Source organism: Bubalus bubalis, chromosome 5 (assembly GCF_019923935.1).
Source record: "Bubalus bubalis isolate 160015118507 breed Murrah chromosome 5, NDDB_SH_1, whole genome shotgun sequence".
Lineage (NCBI taxonomy): Eukaryota > Metazoa > Chordata > Mammalia > Artiodactyla > Bovidae > Bubalus > Bubalus bubalis.
Genome location: NC_059161.1, coordinates 33764879 through 33783008, shown reverse-complemented (window position 1 = coordinate 33783008; position 18130 = coordinate 33764879). Strand labels below are relative to the sequence as shown.

General features: G+C 53.5%; 1 protein-coding gene across 9 annotated transcripts in view; it reads right to left on the bottom strand.

Moving 5' to 3' along the window:
* Positions 1-18130, bottom strand: part of KCNAB2 (potassium voltage-gated channel subfamily A regulatory beta subunit 2) — a 95096-nt gene that overhangs the window by 37158 nt on the left and 39808 nt on the right. Inside the window, exons 3-4 of one of the 9 annotated variants that reach the window (XM_044942915.1) lie at positions 14257-14361; positions 9594-9837 (exon numbers count right to left, since the gene is read on the bottom strand). The exons of 6 other annotated variants lie outside the window; for them this stretch is intronic. In XM_044942915.1, coding sequence (XP_044798850.1) covers positions 9594-9811 — 218 coding nt within the window. In that variant the 5' untranslated portion in view covers positions 9812-9837; positions 14257-14361. Of the gene's footprint in view, positions 1-4854; positions 4880-9593; positions 9838-14256; positions 14362-18130 lie in introns of those variants that run through there. 2 more of the 9 variants (XM_006069609.3, XM_044942920.1) reach the window with 2 other exon arrangements.

The window sequence follows — 18130 nt, the reverse complement described above, 5'->3', positions numbered from 1 at the left end:
GAGGTGCGGTAGGCGTCTGGCGATTCATTATTAATGAAGCGGATGCACAAGCCACCCGACTGCCCTGGCCGATCCCTGGGAGGCCAGCACCGGTTCTCCAGGCTGACAGCCGCTCAGCCGGGACTGGACGAGGCATGCACTGCAGCCGGGTGGACGGCTGAGTGTGCAGGCAGTCGGCCTGGCCAGTTCTGTCCCGTTGCGGTTCTCACCCAAGAAAACAAGGCTGCCACCAGGTTTTGGCATAGGAAGTCAAATCACCAGAGATTTTGAAGAGAGAGGGCCACTCTTTCTGGATGGTAATGACCCAGGTGAAGTGAGGAAAGAACCCTGCGGTCTCAGAGACCTGAGACGCTCCAGCACTCTGCACGGTACTTAGCTTGCAGCTGATGCTCAATAAACACTTTTAGAGTGAATGAATGAATGAACTAAGGAATGAATGAATGGATGGAAGGATGGATGAATGAATGGATGAGTGAATGAACTAAGGAATGAATGAATGAAGATCCTCTGCTTTACCCCAGCCTCCTTTCCCACACTAAGGGGATCAGGATAAAGATGGGAACAAGCTCTTCTGGAACAAGGTTAAGGGGTTCCCTGAAACCCAGAGAGATGCCCCCATTGGCAGGAAGGGCTGGCTTTGCTCTCTGACCCCAAGCATGCCACTCTCACCCTGCAGGGTGGCCCTCGCCATAGCTGACTTTTAGGTCCCTTTCTGCTCTGTGACTGAGAAGGATGGGAGGCAGGTGGTCAGACTTTGCTGCTAATTCGCTCTATGATCCCAGGAGAGTGTCCTGCCGTCTCTGGACTTCCATTGACAGAATGAGGTGGCTGGCCCGAGGACCACTCTGTCTCTCGGGACCTGGCTCTGCAGGAACCTTACACACCTTCTGGGTATCTATCCTGGACAGGACTCAGAGAAGAAGCTACCCCAAGATGTTCACAGAGGATGGCTGCACTTGCTCTCAGATCTGGCCCTGCCTTTTTGAGAAGTTAATAATAAAACCTTGCTTCATCCAGTCCCAGCCTCCCTGCTCCCGAGCTGGGCAGCCAGGGGCAAGTGACTCCCTCTCCAAGCCTCAGTGATCTTGTGTCCAGCACAGGTCACCAAGGTGTTCAGATCACAAAAGTGCTCACACTGGGGTCCGGTCCTCAGGAAGCACTCCCACTATCCCTCAGCAGAGAGGAAGGGCTTTCTGGCCATTGAGTTAGGAGAGGCCCTTGTGAGAGACTCTCCCCTCCCCCACCGGTAAGTGCATCCTGTTTGTCTTCCCCATGGCCTGACTTGGCAGCAGGAACCACTCCCCAGGGGGGGACCTGGTCCTGGGGAGAGAGGGAGGGCAGAGCTGATACCTTTGCCAAGGGGGCCCTGGCAGGTCACAGACGCCACCTGTGGAGGGCAGTAGGGGCCCCTCAGGATTCACAGGCCAGAGCTGCCTTCCTTTTCCATCTGCCCGTGTAAGTTCCACCTGCCTGGCGTGGGTCCCTGAGCCCCTTGGGTGACGGGCGATGGGAAGGAGGAAGGGCAGGCTGCAGTTCTGGCCCCTCTACCAGCTGGGCTCTCCACCAACTGGGCCCTGCACTTGAAGACAATAGACCCTGGCCCTCAGGAAGCCCACACCCCTGCCGAAGAGGCTGCAGGTGGCAAAGACCCTGCCTCTGGCTCCTCCCCAAGCTCGTGGAGCTTATAGTCCACTGCAGGGATGCTCAACACCTGAGCAGGATGCTAGAGGAGCTTGTTACAAATGCAGATTCCTGGGCCCCAACCACACCTACGGAATCAGCAGCTCTGGGGCTGGGCCTGGGAAAACGCATTTCTTTTTCTGATGTGGACCATTTTTAAAGTCCTTATCGAATTTGTTACAATATTGCTTCCATTTTATGTTTTGGTTTTTGGCCCCAAGGCATGTGGGATCTTAGCTCTCCGACCAGGGATTGAACCTGCACCTCCTGCATTGGAAGGTGAAATCTTAACCACTGGACCGCCGGGGCAGTCCTGGGAAGCTGTGTTTTTATCAAGAGATTTGAGTGGTGCTATGCACTGGCCTGGAGGGTGTGGAGATCCCCTACTTCATTCCACCTCCCTTGGTTCTCTGTGCACTGGCAAATCATTGGATCCCACAAGGGACGGCATATCACTATGGATTCCTCAAGGTTGCTCTTAACCAGATGGTGCGCTCTGAGCTTTAAGTGAGATTCACAAAGACTTAGTCACCACAGTGTGTAAAAGGTCACCCATCTCACCTCCCAATCCAGCAATTCCACTCCTAGGTATGTGCCCAGAGAAATGAAAACATAATGCCCACACCAAAACTTGAACACAAATGTCCACAGCAGTATTACTCATCAGAACCCCAAAGGTGTAGCAATCCAAATGTCTAACAACAGATAAAATAACGAACGAATAAACAAAATGTAGTCTATATCCACACAGTAGAATGTTATTCAGCCATAAAAGGATGAAGTACTGATACCCGTTCCAACATGGATGATCCTGGAAAACATCATGCTAAGAGAAAGAAACGAGTCACGTGCATGCTAAGCCACTTCAGTCGTGTCTGACTCTTTGAGACCCTGTGCACAGTAGCCCACCAGGCTCCCCTGTCCATGGCATTCTCCAGGCAGGAATACTGGAGTGGGTTGCAATTTCCTCTTCCAGGGGATCTTCCCGACCCAAGGATTGAAACTTTGTCTCTTAGGTCTCCTGCATTGGCAGGCGGGTTCTTTAAGGCCATGTACTGTATGATTCCATTCATATGAAATGTTCAGGGGACTTCCCTGGTGGTGCTGTGGTTGGGGATCTGCTTGCCAATGCAGGGCATACGAGTTTGACCCTGGGTCCAGGAAGATCCCACCTGCCTCGGAGCAGCTAGGCCTGTGTACCACAACTACCGAGCCTGCACACTGCAACTGCTGAGTCAGTGCCGTGTGCCTGGAGCCCGTGCTCCGCTCGGCCACGAGAGAAGCCACTGCAGTGAGACAACCGCGCGCCACAACTAGAGGGAGCCCGCACAAAGTACTGAAGACCCAGAGCAGCCCAAATAAATAAAATTAAAAAAAGTTCAGAATAGGCACCCCCAACCTGCCCCAGGGGGCTGGGGAGACCCCTGGATCATGGCACGGCAGCTCTTCCAGAGTGACTGGCTCGTCTCACCACCTCTCTCCCTCCCTCCCTTCCTTCCTATCTGCCTGATGGCCACACAGAACACGAGCTGGCTCTCCAGGTGCTTCTGTTGGCACCCATGATATTCCGACAGTTTCTCTCTCACCAGGAGCCAAGCCTGGAGCTTTGGCTTCCATCACTACCTTATTTAGTCCTCAGGACAATTCTATGAGGAAGTGACTATAGTCTCTGATTTCCAGATGGGGACACTGAGACCTGGGGAGACCACATGACTTGTCCAGAGCTGGGTTCCCCCCAGGACACTCAGTGACATTCCTGCAGGCTTGAGTTGAGTCAGCCCTGGTGACCCGGCGTGGGTTGAAACATGTACCCCAAAGGGACATGTCCATGTCCTAACTCCTAGCACCCATGAATGTGACCATCTTCAGAAAAAGGATCTTTGTAGATGTCATCACATAAAGAGGAGGTGATTGGGGTGAGCCCTAAATTCAATGATTGCTGTATTTATAAGGAGAGGAGGATTTGGAGACTGACAGAGACACACAGAGGGAAAACAGTCATGTAAAGACAGAGGCAGAGATTGGAGTGATGTGTCTATAGACAAAATCAAGGAAGCACAGACATATTACAGAAAGCAAGCTTATGGTTGCCAGAGGGGAAGGGCTATAGTTGTTCAGTTGCTAAGTCCTGTCTGACTCTTTGTGACCCCATGGACTGCAGCACACCAGGCTTCCCTGTCTTTCAGTATCTCCCAGAGTTTGCTCAAACTCATGTCCATTGAGTCAGTGACATCATACAACCATTTCATCCTTTGTCGCCCCTTTCTCCTCCTGACTTCAATCATTCCCAGCATCTGGGCCTTTTCCAATGAGTTGGCTCTTCCCATCAGGTGGCCAAAGTATTGGAGCTTTGCCTTCAGCATCAGTCCTTCCAATGAATATTCAGGGTTGATTTCATTTAGGATTGACTGGTTTGATCTCCTTGCAGTCCAGGGGACTTTCAAGAGTCTTCTCCAGCACCACAATTCGAAAGCATCACATCAATTCTTCAGCGCTCAGCTTTCTTTATGGTTCAACTCTCACATCCAGACATGACTACTGAAAAAACCTTAGCTTTGACTATATGGACATTTGTTGGCAAAGTAATGTCTCTGCTTTTTAATATGCTTTCTAGGTTTGTCACAGCTTTTCTTCCAAGGCGCAAATCTCTTTTAATTTCAGGGCTGCAGTCACCATTTGCAGTGATTTTGCGAAAATAAAATCTGCCATGGTTTCCACTCCCAACTGAGAGATTGGGATTGACATATACACACTACTATATACAAAAATAGGTAATTAATAAGGGCCTACTATACAGCATAGGGAAGCTACTCAGTACTCTGTAATGACCTATGTGGGGAAAGAATCTAAGAGACTGGATATGTGCGTGTGTATAACTGATGCATTTTGCTGTAAACCTGAAACTGACACAACATTGTGAAGAAATTATTCTCCAATTAAAATTATTTTAAGAGCCAAAGTTGGATCTTTCCCGAGAGCCTTCAGAAGAGGTGTGGCCCTGCTGACCCCTGGCTTTTGGACTTCTCGGCTCCAGATCGTGAGAATAAAAAGCTGCTGTTCTGAGCTTCTGCGTGTGTGCTGTGTTAGGGTAACCCCAGAACACTGGTAGAGAACTGGCTCAAGGTAGACCTGCCCCACCCATCACCCCAGACTGGTCCACTCACCAACCCTCACCTGTCTTTTCTCCTGCCCCTCTTCCTTCTTCCTACCCATCCTTTAAGACACACTGGCTTCCCAGATTTTTCAAGGAAGTCTTCCCTGATTGGCCCAGCTTGAAGTGAACACCTGTGAATAAATGAGCAAGTCTGTTTGATGAGCTTGACCACAAATCAAATACTGTCTGTGATTCCTGTAAGAGGCTAGTGGTAAGAGGCCACACTCTACAGTAAAAAATAGCAGGCAGGCAGGACTCTGCACCCTGCCAGAAGCTCATGGCCAAGGCTTGTTGCCCAGGGCTCCCTGCCCTCCGGGCCGTATCAGAGAGTCTCAGATGCAGCTTCCAGTCCTGCTGCTGAGGAAGCAGCAGGAAAGAAACATTTCCAGAAAGAGAATGTTCTGCAAAGTGGGTTAAGACCAAGACTGGGAAACACCATCCAGCCAGTACTTACAGAGGTTTGGACTGCTCTAGGTGCTGAGGACAGATAAAGGTCATGCTGTCAGCGGGATGCAGACGTGCAGAAACAAGGTGAGAGGACAGTGGGATTTGAGGGCGACTCCCTGGGCATCTGTTTAGACCAGGTGGTGGGGAAAGTCTCTTTGAGGCCAAAGTTGCGCTGATGGGAGGGAGCCGGCCCTGTGAAAACCTGGAGGATGCACCCCCTGGGGGCCACTGAGGATGTGCAAGGACTGCGGGATGCAGTGAGCTCCTCTGAGATACGGATGAAAGGCAGGCGCACCCTGAGCGGGAGGAAGAGGAGTACAGGCCAAAATCAGAGGCAGCATGTGCAGGATCCAGTGGGGAGTTTGGGTTCCTTCCTAGGGCCATGTATGGTAGAAGAGGAGCATCCTTGAACCAGGTCCGGTATCCACCTGGCACCATGTGGGCCCGCGACCGCAGCTGCTGCCCTGTCTCAGGCCACACATCCGGACCCTCCATCACTGCAGCCAGGTGGACGTGGGAAGGGGGAGCTGACACAGGGACTGTGGAGATTTTAAAATTCAGTGCCTTTGTTTTTTTTTTTTTAAACAGCAAGAGTTGAGGACAGTTTAAAAAAAAATGGGTGAAGTTAACAAGAAATCTTTTCCCAGCTGCAGGCTCAGTTCAACTGATAATGTGTTGGGGCAGCGGCATGGTGTTCGCCTTGCTCCACCAGGCAGCACTTATCTGGAGGCGTTATCTTTTTTATATTAATATTTAAGACCAGGTTTAACAGAGTCCCAGACCAGCTGCTGCCAGGAACATTAACCTTGGAAGGGCATTTATCTGGGATCTTTCATAACTGGTGGCCGTGGTTCCGGAGGCTCTCTTCCCAGTTAACTGAAATTCCCGGGTGCAGCCAGATGAAATCCACCAGATGAAGAAAGGGCCCCACAGTGCGACCACCTCTGGACCATGAGATGCTAAAGGCTCAAACGGTTTTCTTGTCAATCCTTGCTTGGGAAGCAAGGTTCCCAGTGTGGGTCATCCCCACGGTTAGTCCATCAAGCTTCAGATGCGACACAGACCTTTTCCTTGGAGTGTCAGGCAAATAGGACATTTTCCTAGTACCCACAACCCCAAGCTGTGTTCGGGTCCTAGGGCTGTTGCAAGAGAGTTCATCAAACTGGGGGGCTTTGAGCAACAGAACGTGGTTCTATCACATCAACGGGGGCCAGAAGGCTAAAATCTGGGTGTGGGCAGGGCAGGGCTCTCTGTAGGCTCCAAGGGAGGGTCTGTCCTGGCCTTGGCCAGCTTCTGGTGACCACAGTCCTTGGCTTGTGGCCACATCACTCTAATTTCTGCCTCCACTGTTACAAAGCCTCTTCCCTGTGCAACTTCATTGGGCCTCTTATTAGGACACCAGGCATTGGATTTAGGGTCCACCCGACTCCAGTGTAAGCTCATTTAATTACATCTGTACAGACCCTATTTTCAAGTAGCCTCTAGGAATCTGGGTGGATGCAATTTGGAGGGACATAATTCACCCCAGGGCACCCTTCATCACAAATGGTATCTATACGTGAGGGAGCTGGGGTCTCCCAGGAGGAGGGCAACCCCCTGGCCTCTTCCCTTGGCCTCCCCCTTACTGCTCTTGTCTTCCTCACTCTGGCCCAGGCCTTCTCTTCTCAAATGTTCCCCTGTCTCCTTGAACTGGAAGGTTCTTCCCCACCACTTCCAGTGGTCCTCCTTTCAGATGGTTGGGGTCTCAGCTGTCCCTGGCCTCCCTGACTCTCTTAGGCATTTACCTGCTTTTTCTCTGTTACCCCCTCACCAGGATGGAACATCCAACAGGGTGAGGAGGGACCCTGTCTGTCCTGATTATGCAATGTCTGCAAGCCTGTTGCCTGGAGTCAAGTAGGTCCTCAATAAATATTTCTGAATTAATTAAAGGATGCTAAGATTCCAATAATCTGGCCACCTGATGTGAAGATCTGACTCATTGGAAAAGACCCTGAGGCTGGGAAAGAAAGATTGAGGGTAGAAGGAGAAGAGGGTGACAGAGGATGAGATGGTTGGAAGTCATCACTGATTCAATGGACATGAACTTGGGCAGACTCTGGGAGATAGTGAGGGATATGGAGGCCTGGCGTGCTGCAGTCCATGGGGTCACAAAGAGTCAGACACGACTTGGCAACTGAACAACAAACAGCCGAACAGCGACAATCAATGACTTGGGTTTCCCGGGTGGCCCAGTAGTAAAGAATCCCCCTGCCAATGCAGGAAATGAAGATTTGATCCCTGGGTCAGGAAGATCCCCTGGAGAAGGGAATGGCAACCCACTCCAGTATTCTTGCCTGGAGAATCCCGTGGACAGAGGAGCCTGTTGTGATACAGTCCATAGGGCTGCAGAGTCGGACATGACATAATGACTGAACAGCAACAACATCAATGGATAGCCACCCGCCCCCCCTGCCACTCAAAAAAAAAAAAAAAGAAGAAAATTCAGACCCTCATCTCCCTCTTGAGAAATCTCCAACAGAATCAGGAGGTCCTTAGGGCCAGTCTCGCTGACCCTTTGTCCTTCTTTTACATCTGGATTTTTAGAATGCAAAGCCTTAAGAATTCTGCCACCTAATGGACTCAGGGCAGAAGTGCTTTCTATCTTTAAATGACAACCACGTGCTTACGCTATGACCCCTGAAGACCCAAACACTTGTCCGCAGGAGAAAACGTTTCAGCAACAGGGCTGGTCTCTGTTCCACTCTCCGGAGAACAGCCAGATAACCCCTGGGGCTTGTGGTAGGTGGAAACCAAATCAAATATAGGACACCCACTTAAATCTGGACTTGAGATAAAAAACAAATAACTTCTGGTATAAGTATGTCCTGATTATGGCATAAACTTGTTATTTGCTTGAAATTCAGATTTAACTGGGTACTCTGTATTTTTATTTGCTAAATCTGGCAACTGAACACGGACTGAGCAGAAGCGGGGAGGGGGCTTCTTCTGGGTGACTGGCTCTGGCCAGGGCTTGTCCCTGGAAGGCACAGGAATAAAGCTGAGTATTTGTCATTTATAGACTCAGCTGCCAGCTCTGGGGCTCTCTGGCCACTTTCCGAGGCTTTCAGAGGAGAAAGGGGGCGGGTCAGTGCACTGTCACAGATGCTGATTCCAACGACAACCTCGCTAAAGCTCTAAGCGAACCTCAGAGTGTCCTTCTGAGGTTCCAACGGAATTGAGCCCTACAAGCCCATCATCCGGGAACCAGGGACACCTAAACCACTGCCTTTGCTAATCACAGCTTTAAGCATAGTCGCAGCAACCAGTTCAGAGGCCACTTGTTGAAAAACACTTCCCATGGAAAGGACAGCCTAAACCAAGCACATCTTGGTCCCTAGGACCTCGCACGGTCTGATGCCGCCACGGATTTGTGGGTAGAGATGATGAATCGAGGACTTTTCCCTTATCAGTGTTTAGTGCTTGTGCTCAGTTGCTCAGTCATGTCCGACTCTTTGAGACCCCACGGACTGTAGCCCACCAGGCTCCTCTGTCCATGGGATTCTCCAGGCAATAACACTGGAGTGGGGTGTCATTCCCTCCTCCAGGGGATCTTCCTGACCTGGGGATCAAACCCGCATCTCCTTCGACTCTTGCATGGGCTGGAGTATTCTTTACCACTGAGCCACTTGGGGAGCAATTCGTGTTGCTGCTGCTGCCGCCGCTAAGTCGCTTCAATTGTGTCCGACTCTGTGCAACCCCATAGACGGCAGCCCACCAGGCTCCCCCGTCCCTGGGATTCTCCAGGCAAGAACACTGGAGTGGGCTGCCAGTTCCTTCTCCAGCAATTCGTGTTAGTCAACTGGTAATAATTAACACATCCCAGTGAGATAGCAAGAAGACGTATGACATAGTAAGTGTACTCTGCTGCAAAGTTTTTTCAAAAAACCACCATCTCCCCACGGAAGAGACACCAAACACCACAGTGCTTATCTCTGGAGGAGAGGACCACACAGACCTTCGTTTTCCCTCTGTTACACGTTCCTACACAGTCAGCATTCTGCTTTTGCTTTTGCTTTTGGCCTGCCACGCAGCACGTGGGGTTTCAGTTCCCCAACCAGGGATCAAACCCATGACCCCTGTAGTGGAAGATCGGAGACTTAACCACTGAACCGCCAAGGGAAGTCCTATGGTCAGCATTCTTAAAACCCCCAAATTTACCCCGGTTGACAACAAAGTGATTACCCCGTTTCCTGGGCTGCACCCCTCTCGCCGCAGCCCTCGCCTCGGCCAGGGGACCTTCTGCCCCAGCCCAGCGCCCCGCCCCGCCCCTTACCGGTACTTCATGCCAGTGCGCCGGGCGGTGCAGCCGTCCAGGGAGAGGCCGTGCATGCGCAGGAAGCTCTCCATGTTCCTGGCCTGGGCGGCCGCCCGCACCTCCCGCAGCCGCTGCAGCTCCAGCGTGTCGGTCTGGCGGACGGGGTGCAGGGCCCAGTCCGAGTGACACCTGCTGCTCACGCTCCTCAGGCTCTCGCTGTACGTCATGGACAACATGGTCCCACCCGGCCCGGGAGCCGCCGCTGTCCGGATGGGAAACGCCCAGTGGTGATGGGTTAGAGAGCCTCCCCCTGCCCCGGGTTTCCCCGGGCTCGACGCTGATCCCGGGGGCAGGGGCGGCGGCAGAGACACATCATCCAGCTAGAGCGGCCACCCAGGGGTCCTGGCGCCTGGGGACAGGGCCCGGCCCCAGGATATAAACACCTCCTGACATGAGGTTCTTGGTCCTCAAAACTGCGCTGGCAGGGAACTCTGGCTGAGCCACCCCCTCCGTCCCCTGCACCCGTGAGACAAGCCCGGGAGAAGCTGCGTTCTAGGTGGGCAATGTCAAAAGAGCGCTCCAGATGAGAACAGGGCAGGAGCATGCAGACAGCCTGGCCCCCAGGGCGGAGGACTTCACGGCACCCCCAGGAGTTGTGCCCTGGGTAAAACCAGCTACAGGGCCGACCCGGAAGCAGCGTAAGCACACCTGTCGCTGAAGCAAACTCTCGTGTGATTTTGCCGGGAGTGTCGCACCCCCGGGGAAGGCCCTACTTGTTCACAGACTGGTGAAGGCAATGCTATCCACACGGGCATTCTCTGCTTGTAGAAAGCGCCATTGCACCAGCGCAGTTCTTTGGGCTCCATGCGCAAATGAATTATGTCACAGTTCAGTTTTTGCAACAGAAAACACTGAGCGGATGCATTTAAGGAGGGAGTGAGGCGGGGTCAGGGGGAGGGAAAAGGTTGGGAAATTGCAAAGCTTAAATGTTAAAACCCATTGCTAAATTGTCACCTGAAGGGATGATTATACTCAGAAACTAAAAACGTGTGTCCATCAATAGGGAAACCGGCTATGTACCTGATGGTCCATCCACAGAATGAAAATCTGTGCAGCCTTCAGGAGTGAGGTGTCTCTGCGTGAACTGATAGGCAATGACCCCCAGGAGGCAGAGAGTCAAGAGACTAGGCAAGGGGAACGCATGTGTGCACAGAATGCTGCCCTGTGTCAATGCACACACACATGTGAACGGGTCAGTTGAAGGGCTGCACCATGGCTGTGCATTAACATTCTACAGGGGCTTTGACTGGGCAACACGGACACAGTCGCAGGGGGCAGGGGCTGTGGTACAGTCCAGGGACTCCCTTCTCCCCCCCACACCTGACCATGGACCTCCACCCTGGCCTGGATGCCTGCACGGTGGCCCCAGTAATGTCACTGTCACTGAGTCAGGTGAGATTCATTTTTTCAGCTGGGTCAGCCCGGAAGGTGGAGGGACCAGCTCTGTCCCCATCTGTGCCCCAAGGGAGAACAAGCTCCGATATCCTGGGAAGGGCTGGGGGCTGTCCTGGGGGCTGAGGCAGTTGCAGAGTCCCTGAGGGTGGAGATGGTGCTGGAGCCACCTGGGCTGGTCCTTCCTCGTGTGAGCTCCCCACCCCTGCCTGACAGTTCACATGCCTCTTTCTCCATGGCAGGTGTCATCACTGGACAGACCACAGGTATCTCTATCACTTGTTTGTTGAGCTGATCCTCCTGAGAGTCAGGTCCAAGAAGAAAGGGACTCTTCTGTCCACTTTCACTGCTGTGCGCATGCGCTCAGCACCTGGAGCAATAACTGGGCATTTCCCTGGCTGTGCTGACAGGGAGGGGCTGGGCTGGCCCCTGATCAAGCCAAGCTCTCTACAGGCTGCCTTCTCCTGGCCAGGACTTGCATTACCATGGTTCAGACCCACGGGGAGGGGCTGCAAGGCCCGGAACCTCTGGATTCCCACAGAGTTTAGACTAAGGTCTCTGATGGGTGCTTCTGCAGGCAGGCACACCCCAACACAAAAATCCCCACTTTTCCGGAGAATCACATTGCCGGCAACAGAGGGGCCCCAGGCTCGGGGTGTGTGGGGGTGGCCCAGGAAATGGCACCTTGGAAGCCCTTGGGGTGGGCAGCACCAACTCCCTCCTCCCCTCCACGTGCACGCTGCCCACAACCGGTCAAGCAGCTGCTTCAGAGGCAGCTGTGTAGCCTGTGGCTCATGGCCTGCGTGGGGCAAAAGCAGACCACTCCTGGCTTCCCTGGGGGGGGGGGGGGTCTGTGTTCAGAGAGACCAGCTGGGTGGGGAGCAGTTGCAGGGGCACCTTCCAAAAAACAGGATTAAACTCAGACACACACGTTCCCAGCCCAGCCCAGCCAGGCTGAGATCAATAGCCATTAGCTTTCAAGACATTACCCACAAAAAGCCATCCTGGTCTGGCTCCAGAAATCTAGCCACAGCCCCAGGGTTGCAGTAACTGTGTGGCTGAGTGGCCCAGTTTTGGGCAGGGGCAGCCCTGTGTGTCACCTGCTTGGTGTGACCCAGGCAGGTACCTGGACCACTCTGAGACTCAGTCTCCACATCTGTGAAATGGGATGGGCAGAGGCCTATTGTGCAGGCTGCTGTGGGTGAAATGGAGCCATCCTGGACAGCTGGACAGGGGTTGGCCTTGGGGTGGGAGAGTGCTGTGTGTGGGAGGTGGCTGCCAACCATGAAACGTGGAACATGGTACCAGGCATGGTAAGTGGTGTGGGCACAAAAATACACAAGACAGGGTGCGGGGGAGACGGCCCAGCAGGCAGGAGCCTGACCACGGGCCTGAGTGATTCTAGGGGCCATGCAGGACAAAATGTAAACTCTACCCCTTGCCCCTGGTCTTGCAGAGTCACACATTCCTAATGAGACAAACGTAGTGGGTGCCACCAGGAATTGGAGGGAGCCTCTCTGTCGGGTTCTCGTGCATGCTAAATTGTTGTCTGACTCTTTGCGACCCCATGGACTCTGTCCATGAACTTCTCCGGGCAAGAGTACTGGAGTGAGTTGCCATGCCCTCCTCCAGGGAATCTTCCTGACCCAGGGATTGAACCCATGTCTCTCAGGTCTCCTGTATTAGCAGTGGGGTTCTTTACCACTAGCGCCACCTGAGAAGCATGTCCGGGAGATAGCAAAGGACAGGGAAACCTGGCGTGCTGCAGTTCATGGGGTTGTAAAGAGTCAGACATGACTTACAGACTGAACAACAACTATCTCTGTGGGGACTGGGATCTCCCCTGCCTGTCATCTCTCCTATCTTGTGTTATAGTGGCCTTGGGAGGGGCCCGTGGGTGGGGCAGGGCCACCAGCCACACAGATGGTGCCCAGAGCCTGCCATTGGGTGAAAGGGTCCTCACGGTACAGGGCAGGCTCGGGTCAGGGGACTCGTGGGAGGAGATGCGGGCTGTGGGTGGGCACGGTGGCCCCTGGCCTGGGGTGGAGGGCAAGGCCGCAGTGCTCACAAGGGGGTCTGTGCCCCGGGGGCAGAGCATGGTGAGGACGAAGCTGGGACACCTTCCTCACCCTAAGGTCCTTGAGGGAGGCAAGACACAGAGGGACTTTGGCGGTGACAGTGCTGCCCAGCGGGAGAGGACAGGGAAATAAGCTGGCTCCTCCTCAGGTGAGCAGGGCTGGGTGCTTGGATGAGGGGCCCCGGAGAGACTCCCCTTACTGGAGCTCCTTCTTTGGCCGCCTGACTGCTCAGTGACCCCAACCTCTCGCTCCTCCTCTTTGCCACCCTGCCTACTCACCTCAGGAAGAATTAGCTTTCCTTAACAACCATTGCTAATTACAGACTCTACAGGGTCCCCCATGCACTGGGGCCTGCCTTTTGCAAATCTATTCCTGTGGATGGGGACCTGGGGAATTCACGTGAATGGACCGCGTGACACAGAAAAATGGAAAGAAGACATTAATCTCATTAAGCCGCGGGAATCACAACTTTGCTGAATAGCCTTCCACCTGGGATTCCTGAACAGAGATCTGTTTACTGGGAGCCACCAAAGCCTGAGATGTGGGATCCAGAAGGAACCCAGAAGGTCTCTTTGAAACAGCAACATGTGTCTGGACACCAGAGAAACCAGCCAGAATTCCCAAAGCGGGCACGCGTGGAGGCAGGGGCATCATTCCGGGACACGGCTAGAAAATGCAGGGCATTGCATCAGGGGAAAAACAAAACCAGTTTTGCTCAAGAACCATCAGTAAGCCAAGGCCCAGAGAAGCAGCCCCCAGCTCTCTTAGGCCTGTGCTTCCAAACAGACCTTTCAGACAGCACCCAGCCTCCTGCTGCTGTTTTTCTTGGGGAAACTCGAAAATGCTGGGTCTTAATGGGGAACCCGATGGGGTATCAGCTGGAGCCCAGGTGCCCCGGATGGGCAGAGCGGCAGGGCCGGGAGGCAAGCAAGCTCAAGCAGCAGAACACCCACCCTCCTTCTTCCTGTGGTTATCTAGCTTTCTTTTTGAGGTTTCCCACTTTGAAAATATATAGAGGGTCTCATTTCAGATCAGCCAAAAAGGCATCCCCAAATGCTGTCCATTCCCGGGGTGCTTGTCCCCCAGCAGCATCTCCCCCCCCACCAAGGAGGCAGCTGCCACTTGCCTCCTGAGCTGAAGGGACCACTCACCTGCCTCGCTGGCGTCTGCTGGTTAAAAGGGACACAGTCTGATTTACTAGGGCTCACCAGGCGTCTACGGAGCTGGTGCGGCAGCTCTTTCATTAGGGAGTGTCACTGCAGGACGTCAGAAGCAGTCAGTGAATGAGAGGTCCCACAAGGGTCGGGTTTGGAGGCAGTGAGTCCATTAGTCCTATTAGGTCGTCTGCATCTCAGTGAGAGAAGCTGAATTATTCACGAGCGCACCTCTTCCCCTAAAAGCCCGGGAAGTGCGGTTCCGTAGTGCAGCCTGGCAAGGCAGCCTCCTGCGTCCTGGCTGGGAGGGGGGGCCGGCTGGGGTCCTGCTGTTCCCTTGGGTGCATGTCCCCCTGCCTGGAGAGACTGGACCCTGGGAGGAGGCGCAGGCTGGGCTTTCTGGTCTTTGAGGAAGGGATCCAGGCTGGTTGGCTTTCTTCCCACCATGTTCTTAACTGTCTGCAAGCTGGGGAGCCCAGGGGCCTATAGCATAAGACCACCACCCACAGAGAATGGGTGGGGGCCTGGAGAGACATGCCTTCAGCACATACAGATAGACGCCCTGCCTCCCTCTGCTGGGATGCGCCCCAGATTGTATGTCCTATGCTGCCAGGACCTATATATGTACAGAAGGTTTCTGCAGTTCGCTGTGAAGACACCACATGGAGACCCTTCCTCACTGTCCTGAGCTGGGGTTCGGAAGACGCTTTGCAGCTGAGCCTGGGGGTGATCTATGCTGAGTCCCTGTTCTGGGCTCATGGCCACAGGGGCCCTTCATCTCATCCTGGGACCCCTGCCCCCCAAAGACTCAGTGTGACACTATCTTCCAGCTGAGAAATCGTGCCAGTGGCATGGGATTCTGGACAGAGGCCGAGCTGATTACCTCGTGACACATCTGCTAAGGGGGGTGGCTCCAAGGAGTGGGGGGGTCATAGCCCCAGGTCTGGAGTGCAAAGAAACATGAGGCTGGAGGATGGCATGGAAGTGGAGGTGACTGGTAGTGGGGGATGACCTGGAAAGGCCTTCGCGATGGACCTGGGATGGTTCCTTTTCTTTTTTCTTTAGATTTTTGTTTGTTTTGGTCGTACCATGCAGCTCACAGGATCTTAGTTCCCTGACCAGGGACTGAACCCATACTCCCTGTAGTGGAAGTGCAGAGTCCTAACCACTGGACTACCAGGGAAGCCCCTGGGATGGTTCTTAAAGGCCGAAGCCCACAGTCAGTTCCATGGCCTCTGTGTCACATGTCATCCCCAGGCTGGAAGTGGCCATTGTGGCCTCGCTACTGGGTGGTGCTCATTAGCCTGACCTGCTTGGAATGAGGCCTGTCTCCTTCCCCTGGGCACCATTTCCCTCTCATCACATTGTCCTTCTCCACGCCTGCCCCTCAGACACCAAGCCCTGGGGACTTGGCTCCTCTTAACCTCCACCCCATCCTCCCATGGCCCCAGTGGTTCAGCCCTCCTTCACCTCTCCTGGATCGCACATCTAGCCTTCCCATTCCCCCCATCTCATTCGCTGCTCCTAGGCTTCCTTCCTGCAGCAGAGCCCTGCCCCCTGCCCTGCTCTAACACCATCAATGTCTTCCCAGTGCCCACCAAAGGCAGTCAGGCTCCTCTGCTTGGCATTCTTGGCCCTCCATCCTCAGATCCCCATCTGCCTCCCTAGCCTGGCCTCTGGTCACTCTCTTTCCTGTCCTGTACTTGAAGGCCCAGATGATGTGACTGCCACTTCCTATTCTCTGGGCACCTCTCTGAGCTGTGCTCAGACTGTCCCCTCTACTGGAATGCTCTTTCTGGTGTATGTGTTGAATTCTGTCCAGCCTGAATAAGGTCCAGCTCACAGGCTCCATGATGCCTTCCCCGACTCTCAGCCAGCTGACCACTCCCCCCTTGAACCTCCAACAGCTCTCTGGACTCTCCCAAGACCCGTTTGCCTCCTAGATGCTATTAGAGTGATTTAGGTTTGGGGTAGATTGTGGTCAGCATCAGTCCTTCTAATGAATATTCAGGGATGATTTTCTCTAGGATTGACTGGTTTGATCTCCTTGCAGTGCCACAATATCATAAAAAGGGCAGCAGAGGATGAGAGGGCTTCCCTGGTAGCTCAGCTGGCAAAGAATCCGCCTGCAGTGCAGGAGACCCCGGTTTGATTCCTGGATCAGGAAGATCCCCTGGAGAATGGATAGGCTACCCACTCCAGTATTCTTGGGCTCCCCTGGTGGCTCAGATGGTAAATAATCCACCTGTAATGCGGGAGACCGGGGTTCAATCCCTGAGTCGGGAAGATCCTCTGGAGGAGGGCATGGCAACCCACTCCAGTATTCTTGCCTGGAGAATCCCCATGGACAGAGGAGCCTGGAAGGCTATAGCCCATGGGGTCCCAAAGAGTCGGGTATGACTGAGAGACTAAGCACAGCACAGCACAGAGGATGAGATGGTTAGATAGCATCTCTGAGTCAATGGACATGAGTTTGAGCAAACTCTGGCAGATAGTGGAGGACAAAGAAGCCTGGTATGCTGCAGTCCATGGGGTCTCAAAGAGTTGAATACGACTTAGCGACAGAACAACAGGAACAACAGGATTGCATGACTGTGGCCCACTCTTTCCCCCTTCTCTGTGTCGTGTGACTATGATTCTCCCCTGGGCTGGGGGAGTATACTTTCCCCTCGACACTGGGCTTGGTCATGAGCTTGCTTTGACCCAAAGAATGAGCAGAAGTGACTGCCTGTTCTAACTGTTGGCCTTCAGACTCATTTTTCCTCTGGCACTTCTGCCAGGAGAAGAGACCTGGGATGGCCCCTGGTTAGGAAGAATGGAGAAAGGGTGAAACCTGCCTTCAGCCTGAAGCTCAGAGACCAATCTGGCTGAGCCCAGCCTAGATGAACTGACTTGAGTCAACCCACAGACACATAAGCCCCTGAGTCTTGGGGTAGTTTGTTATGCAGCCTCCTGTGTATGAGCTGACAGGTACATGGTCTTCCCTCTTTTACCTGTCTGTGAGTTGCTGGAGGGCGGGGCCTTGGACACTTTGCCCTTTTGCAGGAGGGGTGCCACCCTTCTGGCTGACTTAAATAACCATCCACCAGCCGTGTCATAGCTGGGTGATGAGGATACCCCGCTGGGAGTGGCACCCAGTATGCTGAATGATCCCACCCCATTAAGGTCATCACCAGAGGCTCCACAAGAGACACCTGAGTGTCTGTGTGAAATAACCACACTGGAGCCTCAAAGGGCAGGATGGCCAGAGCCTGTGGCGTTGAATGTGGAGCTGAGAGGCTGAGCAGGGAGTGGGGTGGGGGGTGTCTTCAGATCCAGGGATTCAGTTCCCCCACAGAGCCCCTCCTTGGGGCAAGAAGGCCTCACAGGGATCAGATGCTCACCCAGAGGGGTCCCCAGAGGGTGGACAAAAGGGTGGATCTGGGGGGTTCTGGGGTTAGCAAGGGGATGGGGACCCTCTCATTTCCACTCGACTTACTGGGAACTTCCTATGGGCCTTTTCATCTGCTGGCCTGGCCTGCTCTCGTCTCACCTTACTCCTTTCCTTCCGGGAGTGAGGCAGGCCTCAGCCTCTGAGGATGCTGTTTAAGTGCATGTCTGGTTTCACTGGTTGAATCCTTCTGGACAGATGGCACACATTCATTCTGGCATATTACGTCATACATACATGCACACACACATACACAATATACACACACACACACACGCATACCCACATACCCACACACACAATACATGTACACACATACAAATACATACACACATACACATACAAACACATACACGTGTATATGATGAAAAACACTTGTATCCAGTAAGAGCATTTGCAAACCTAGTAAGTTCAGCCCTAACTATTTCGAGCAAGACCTGT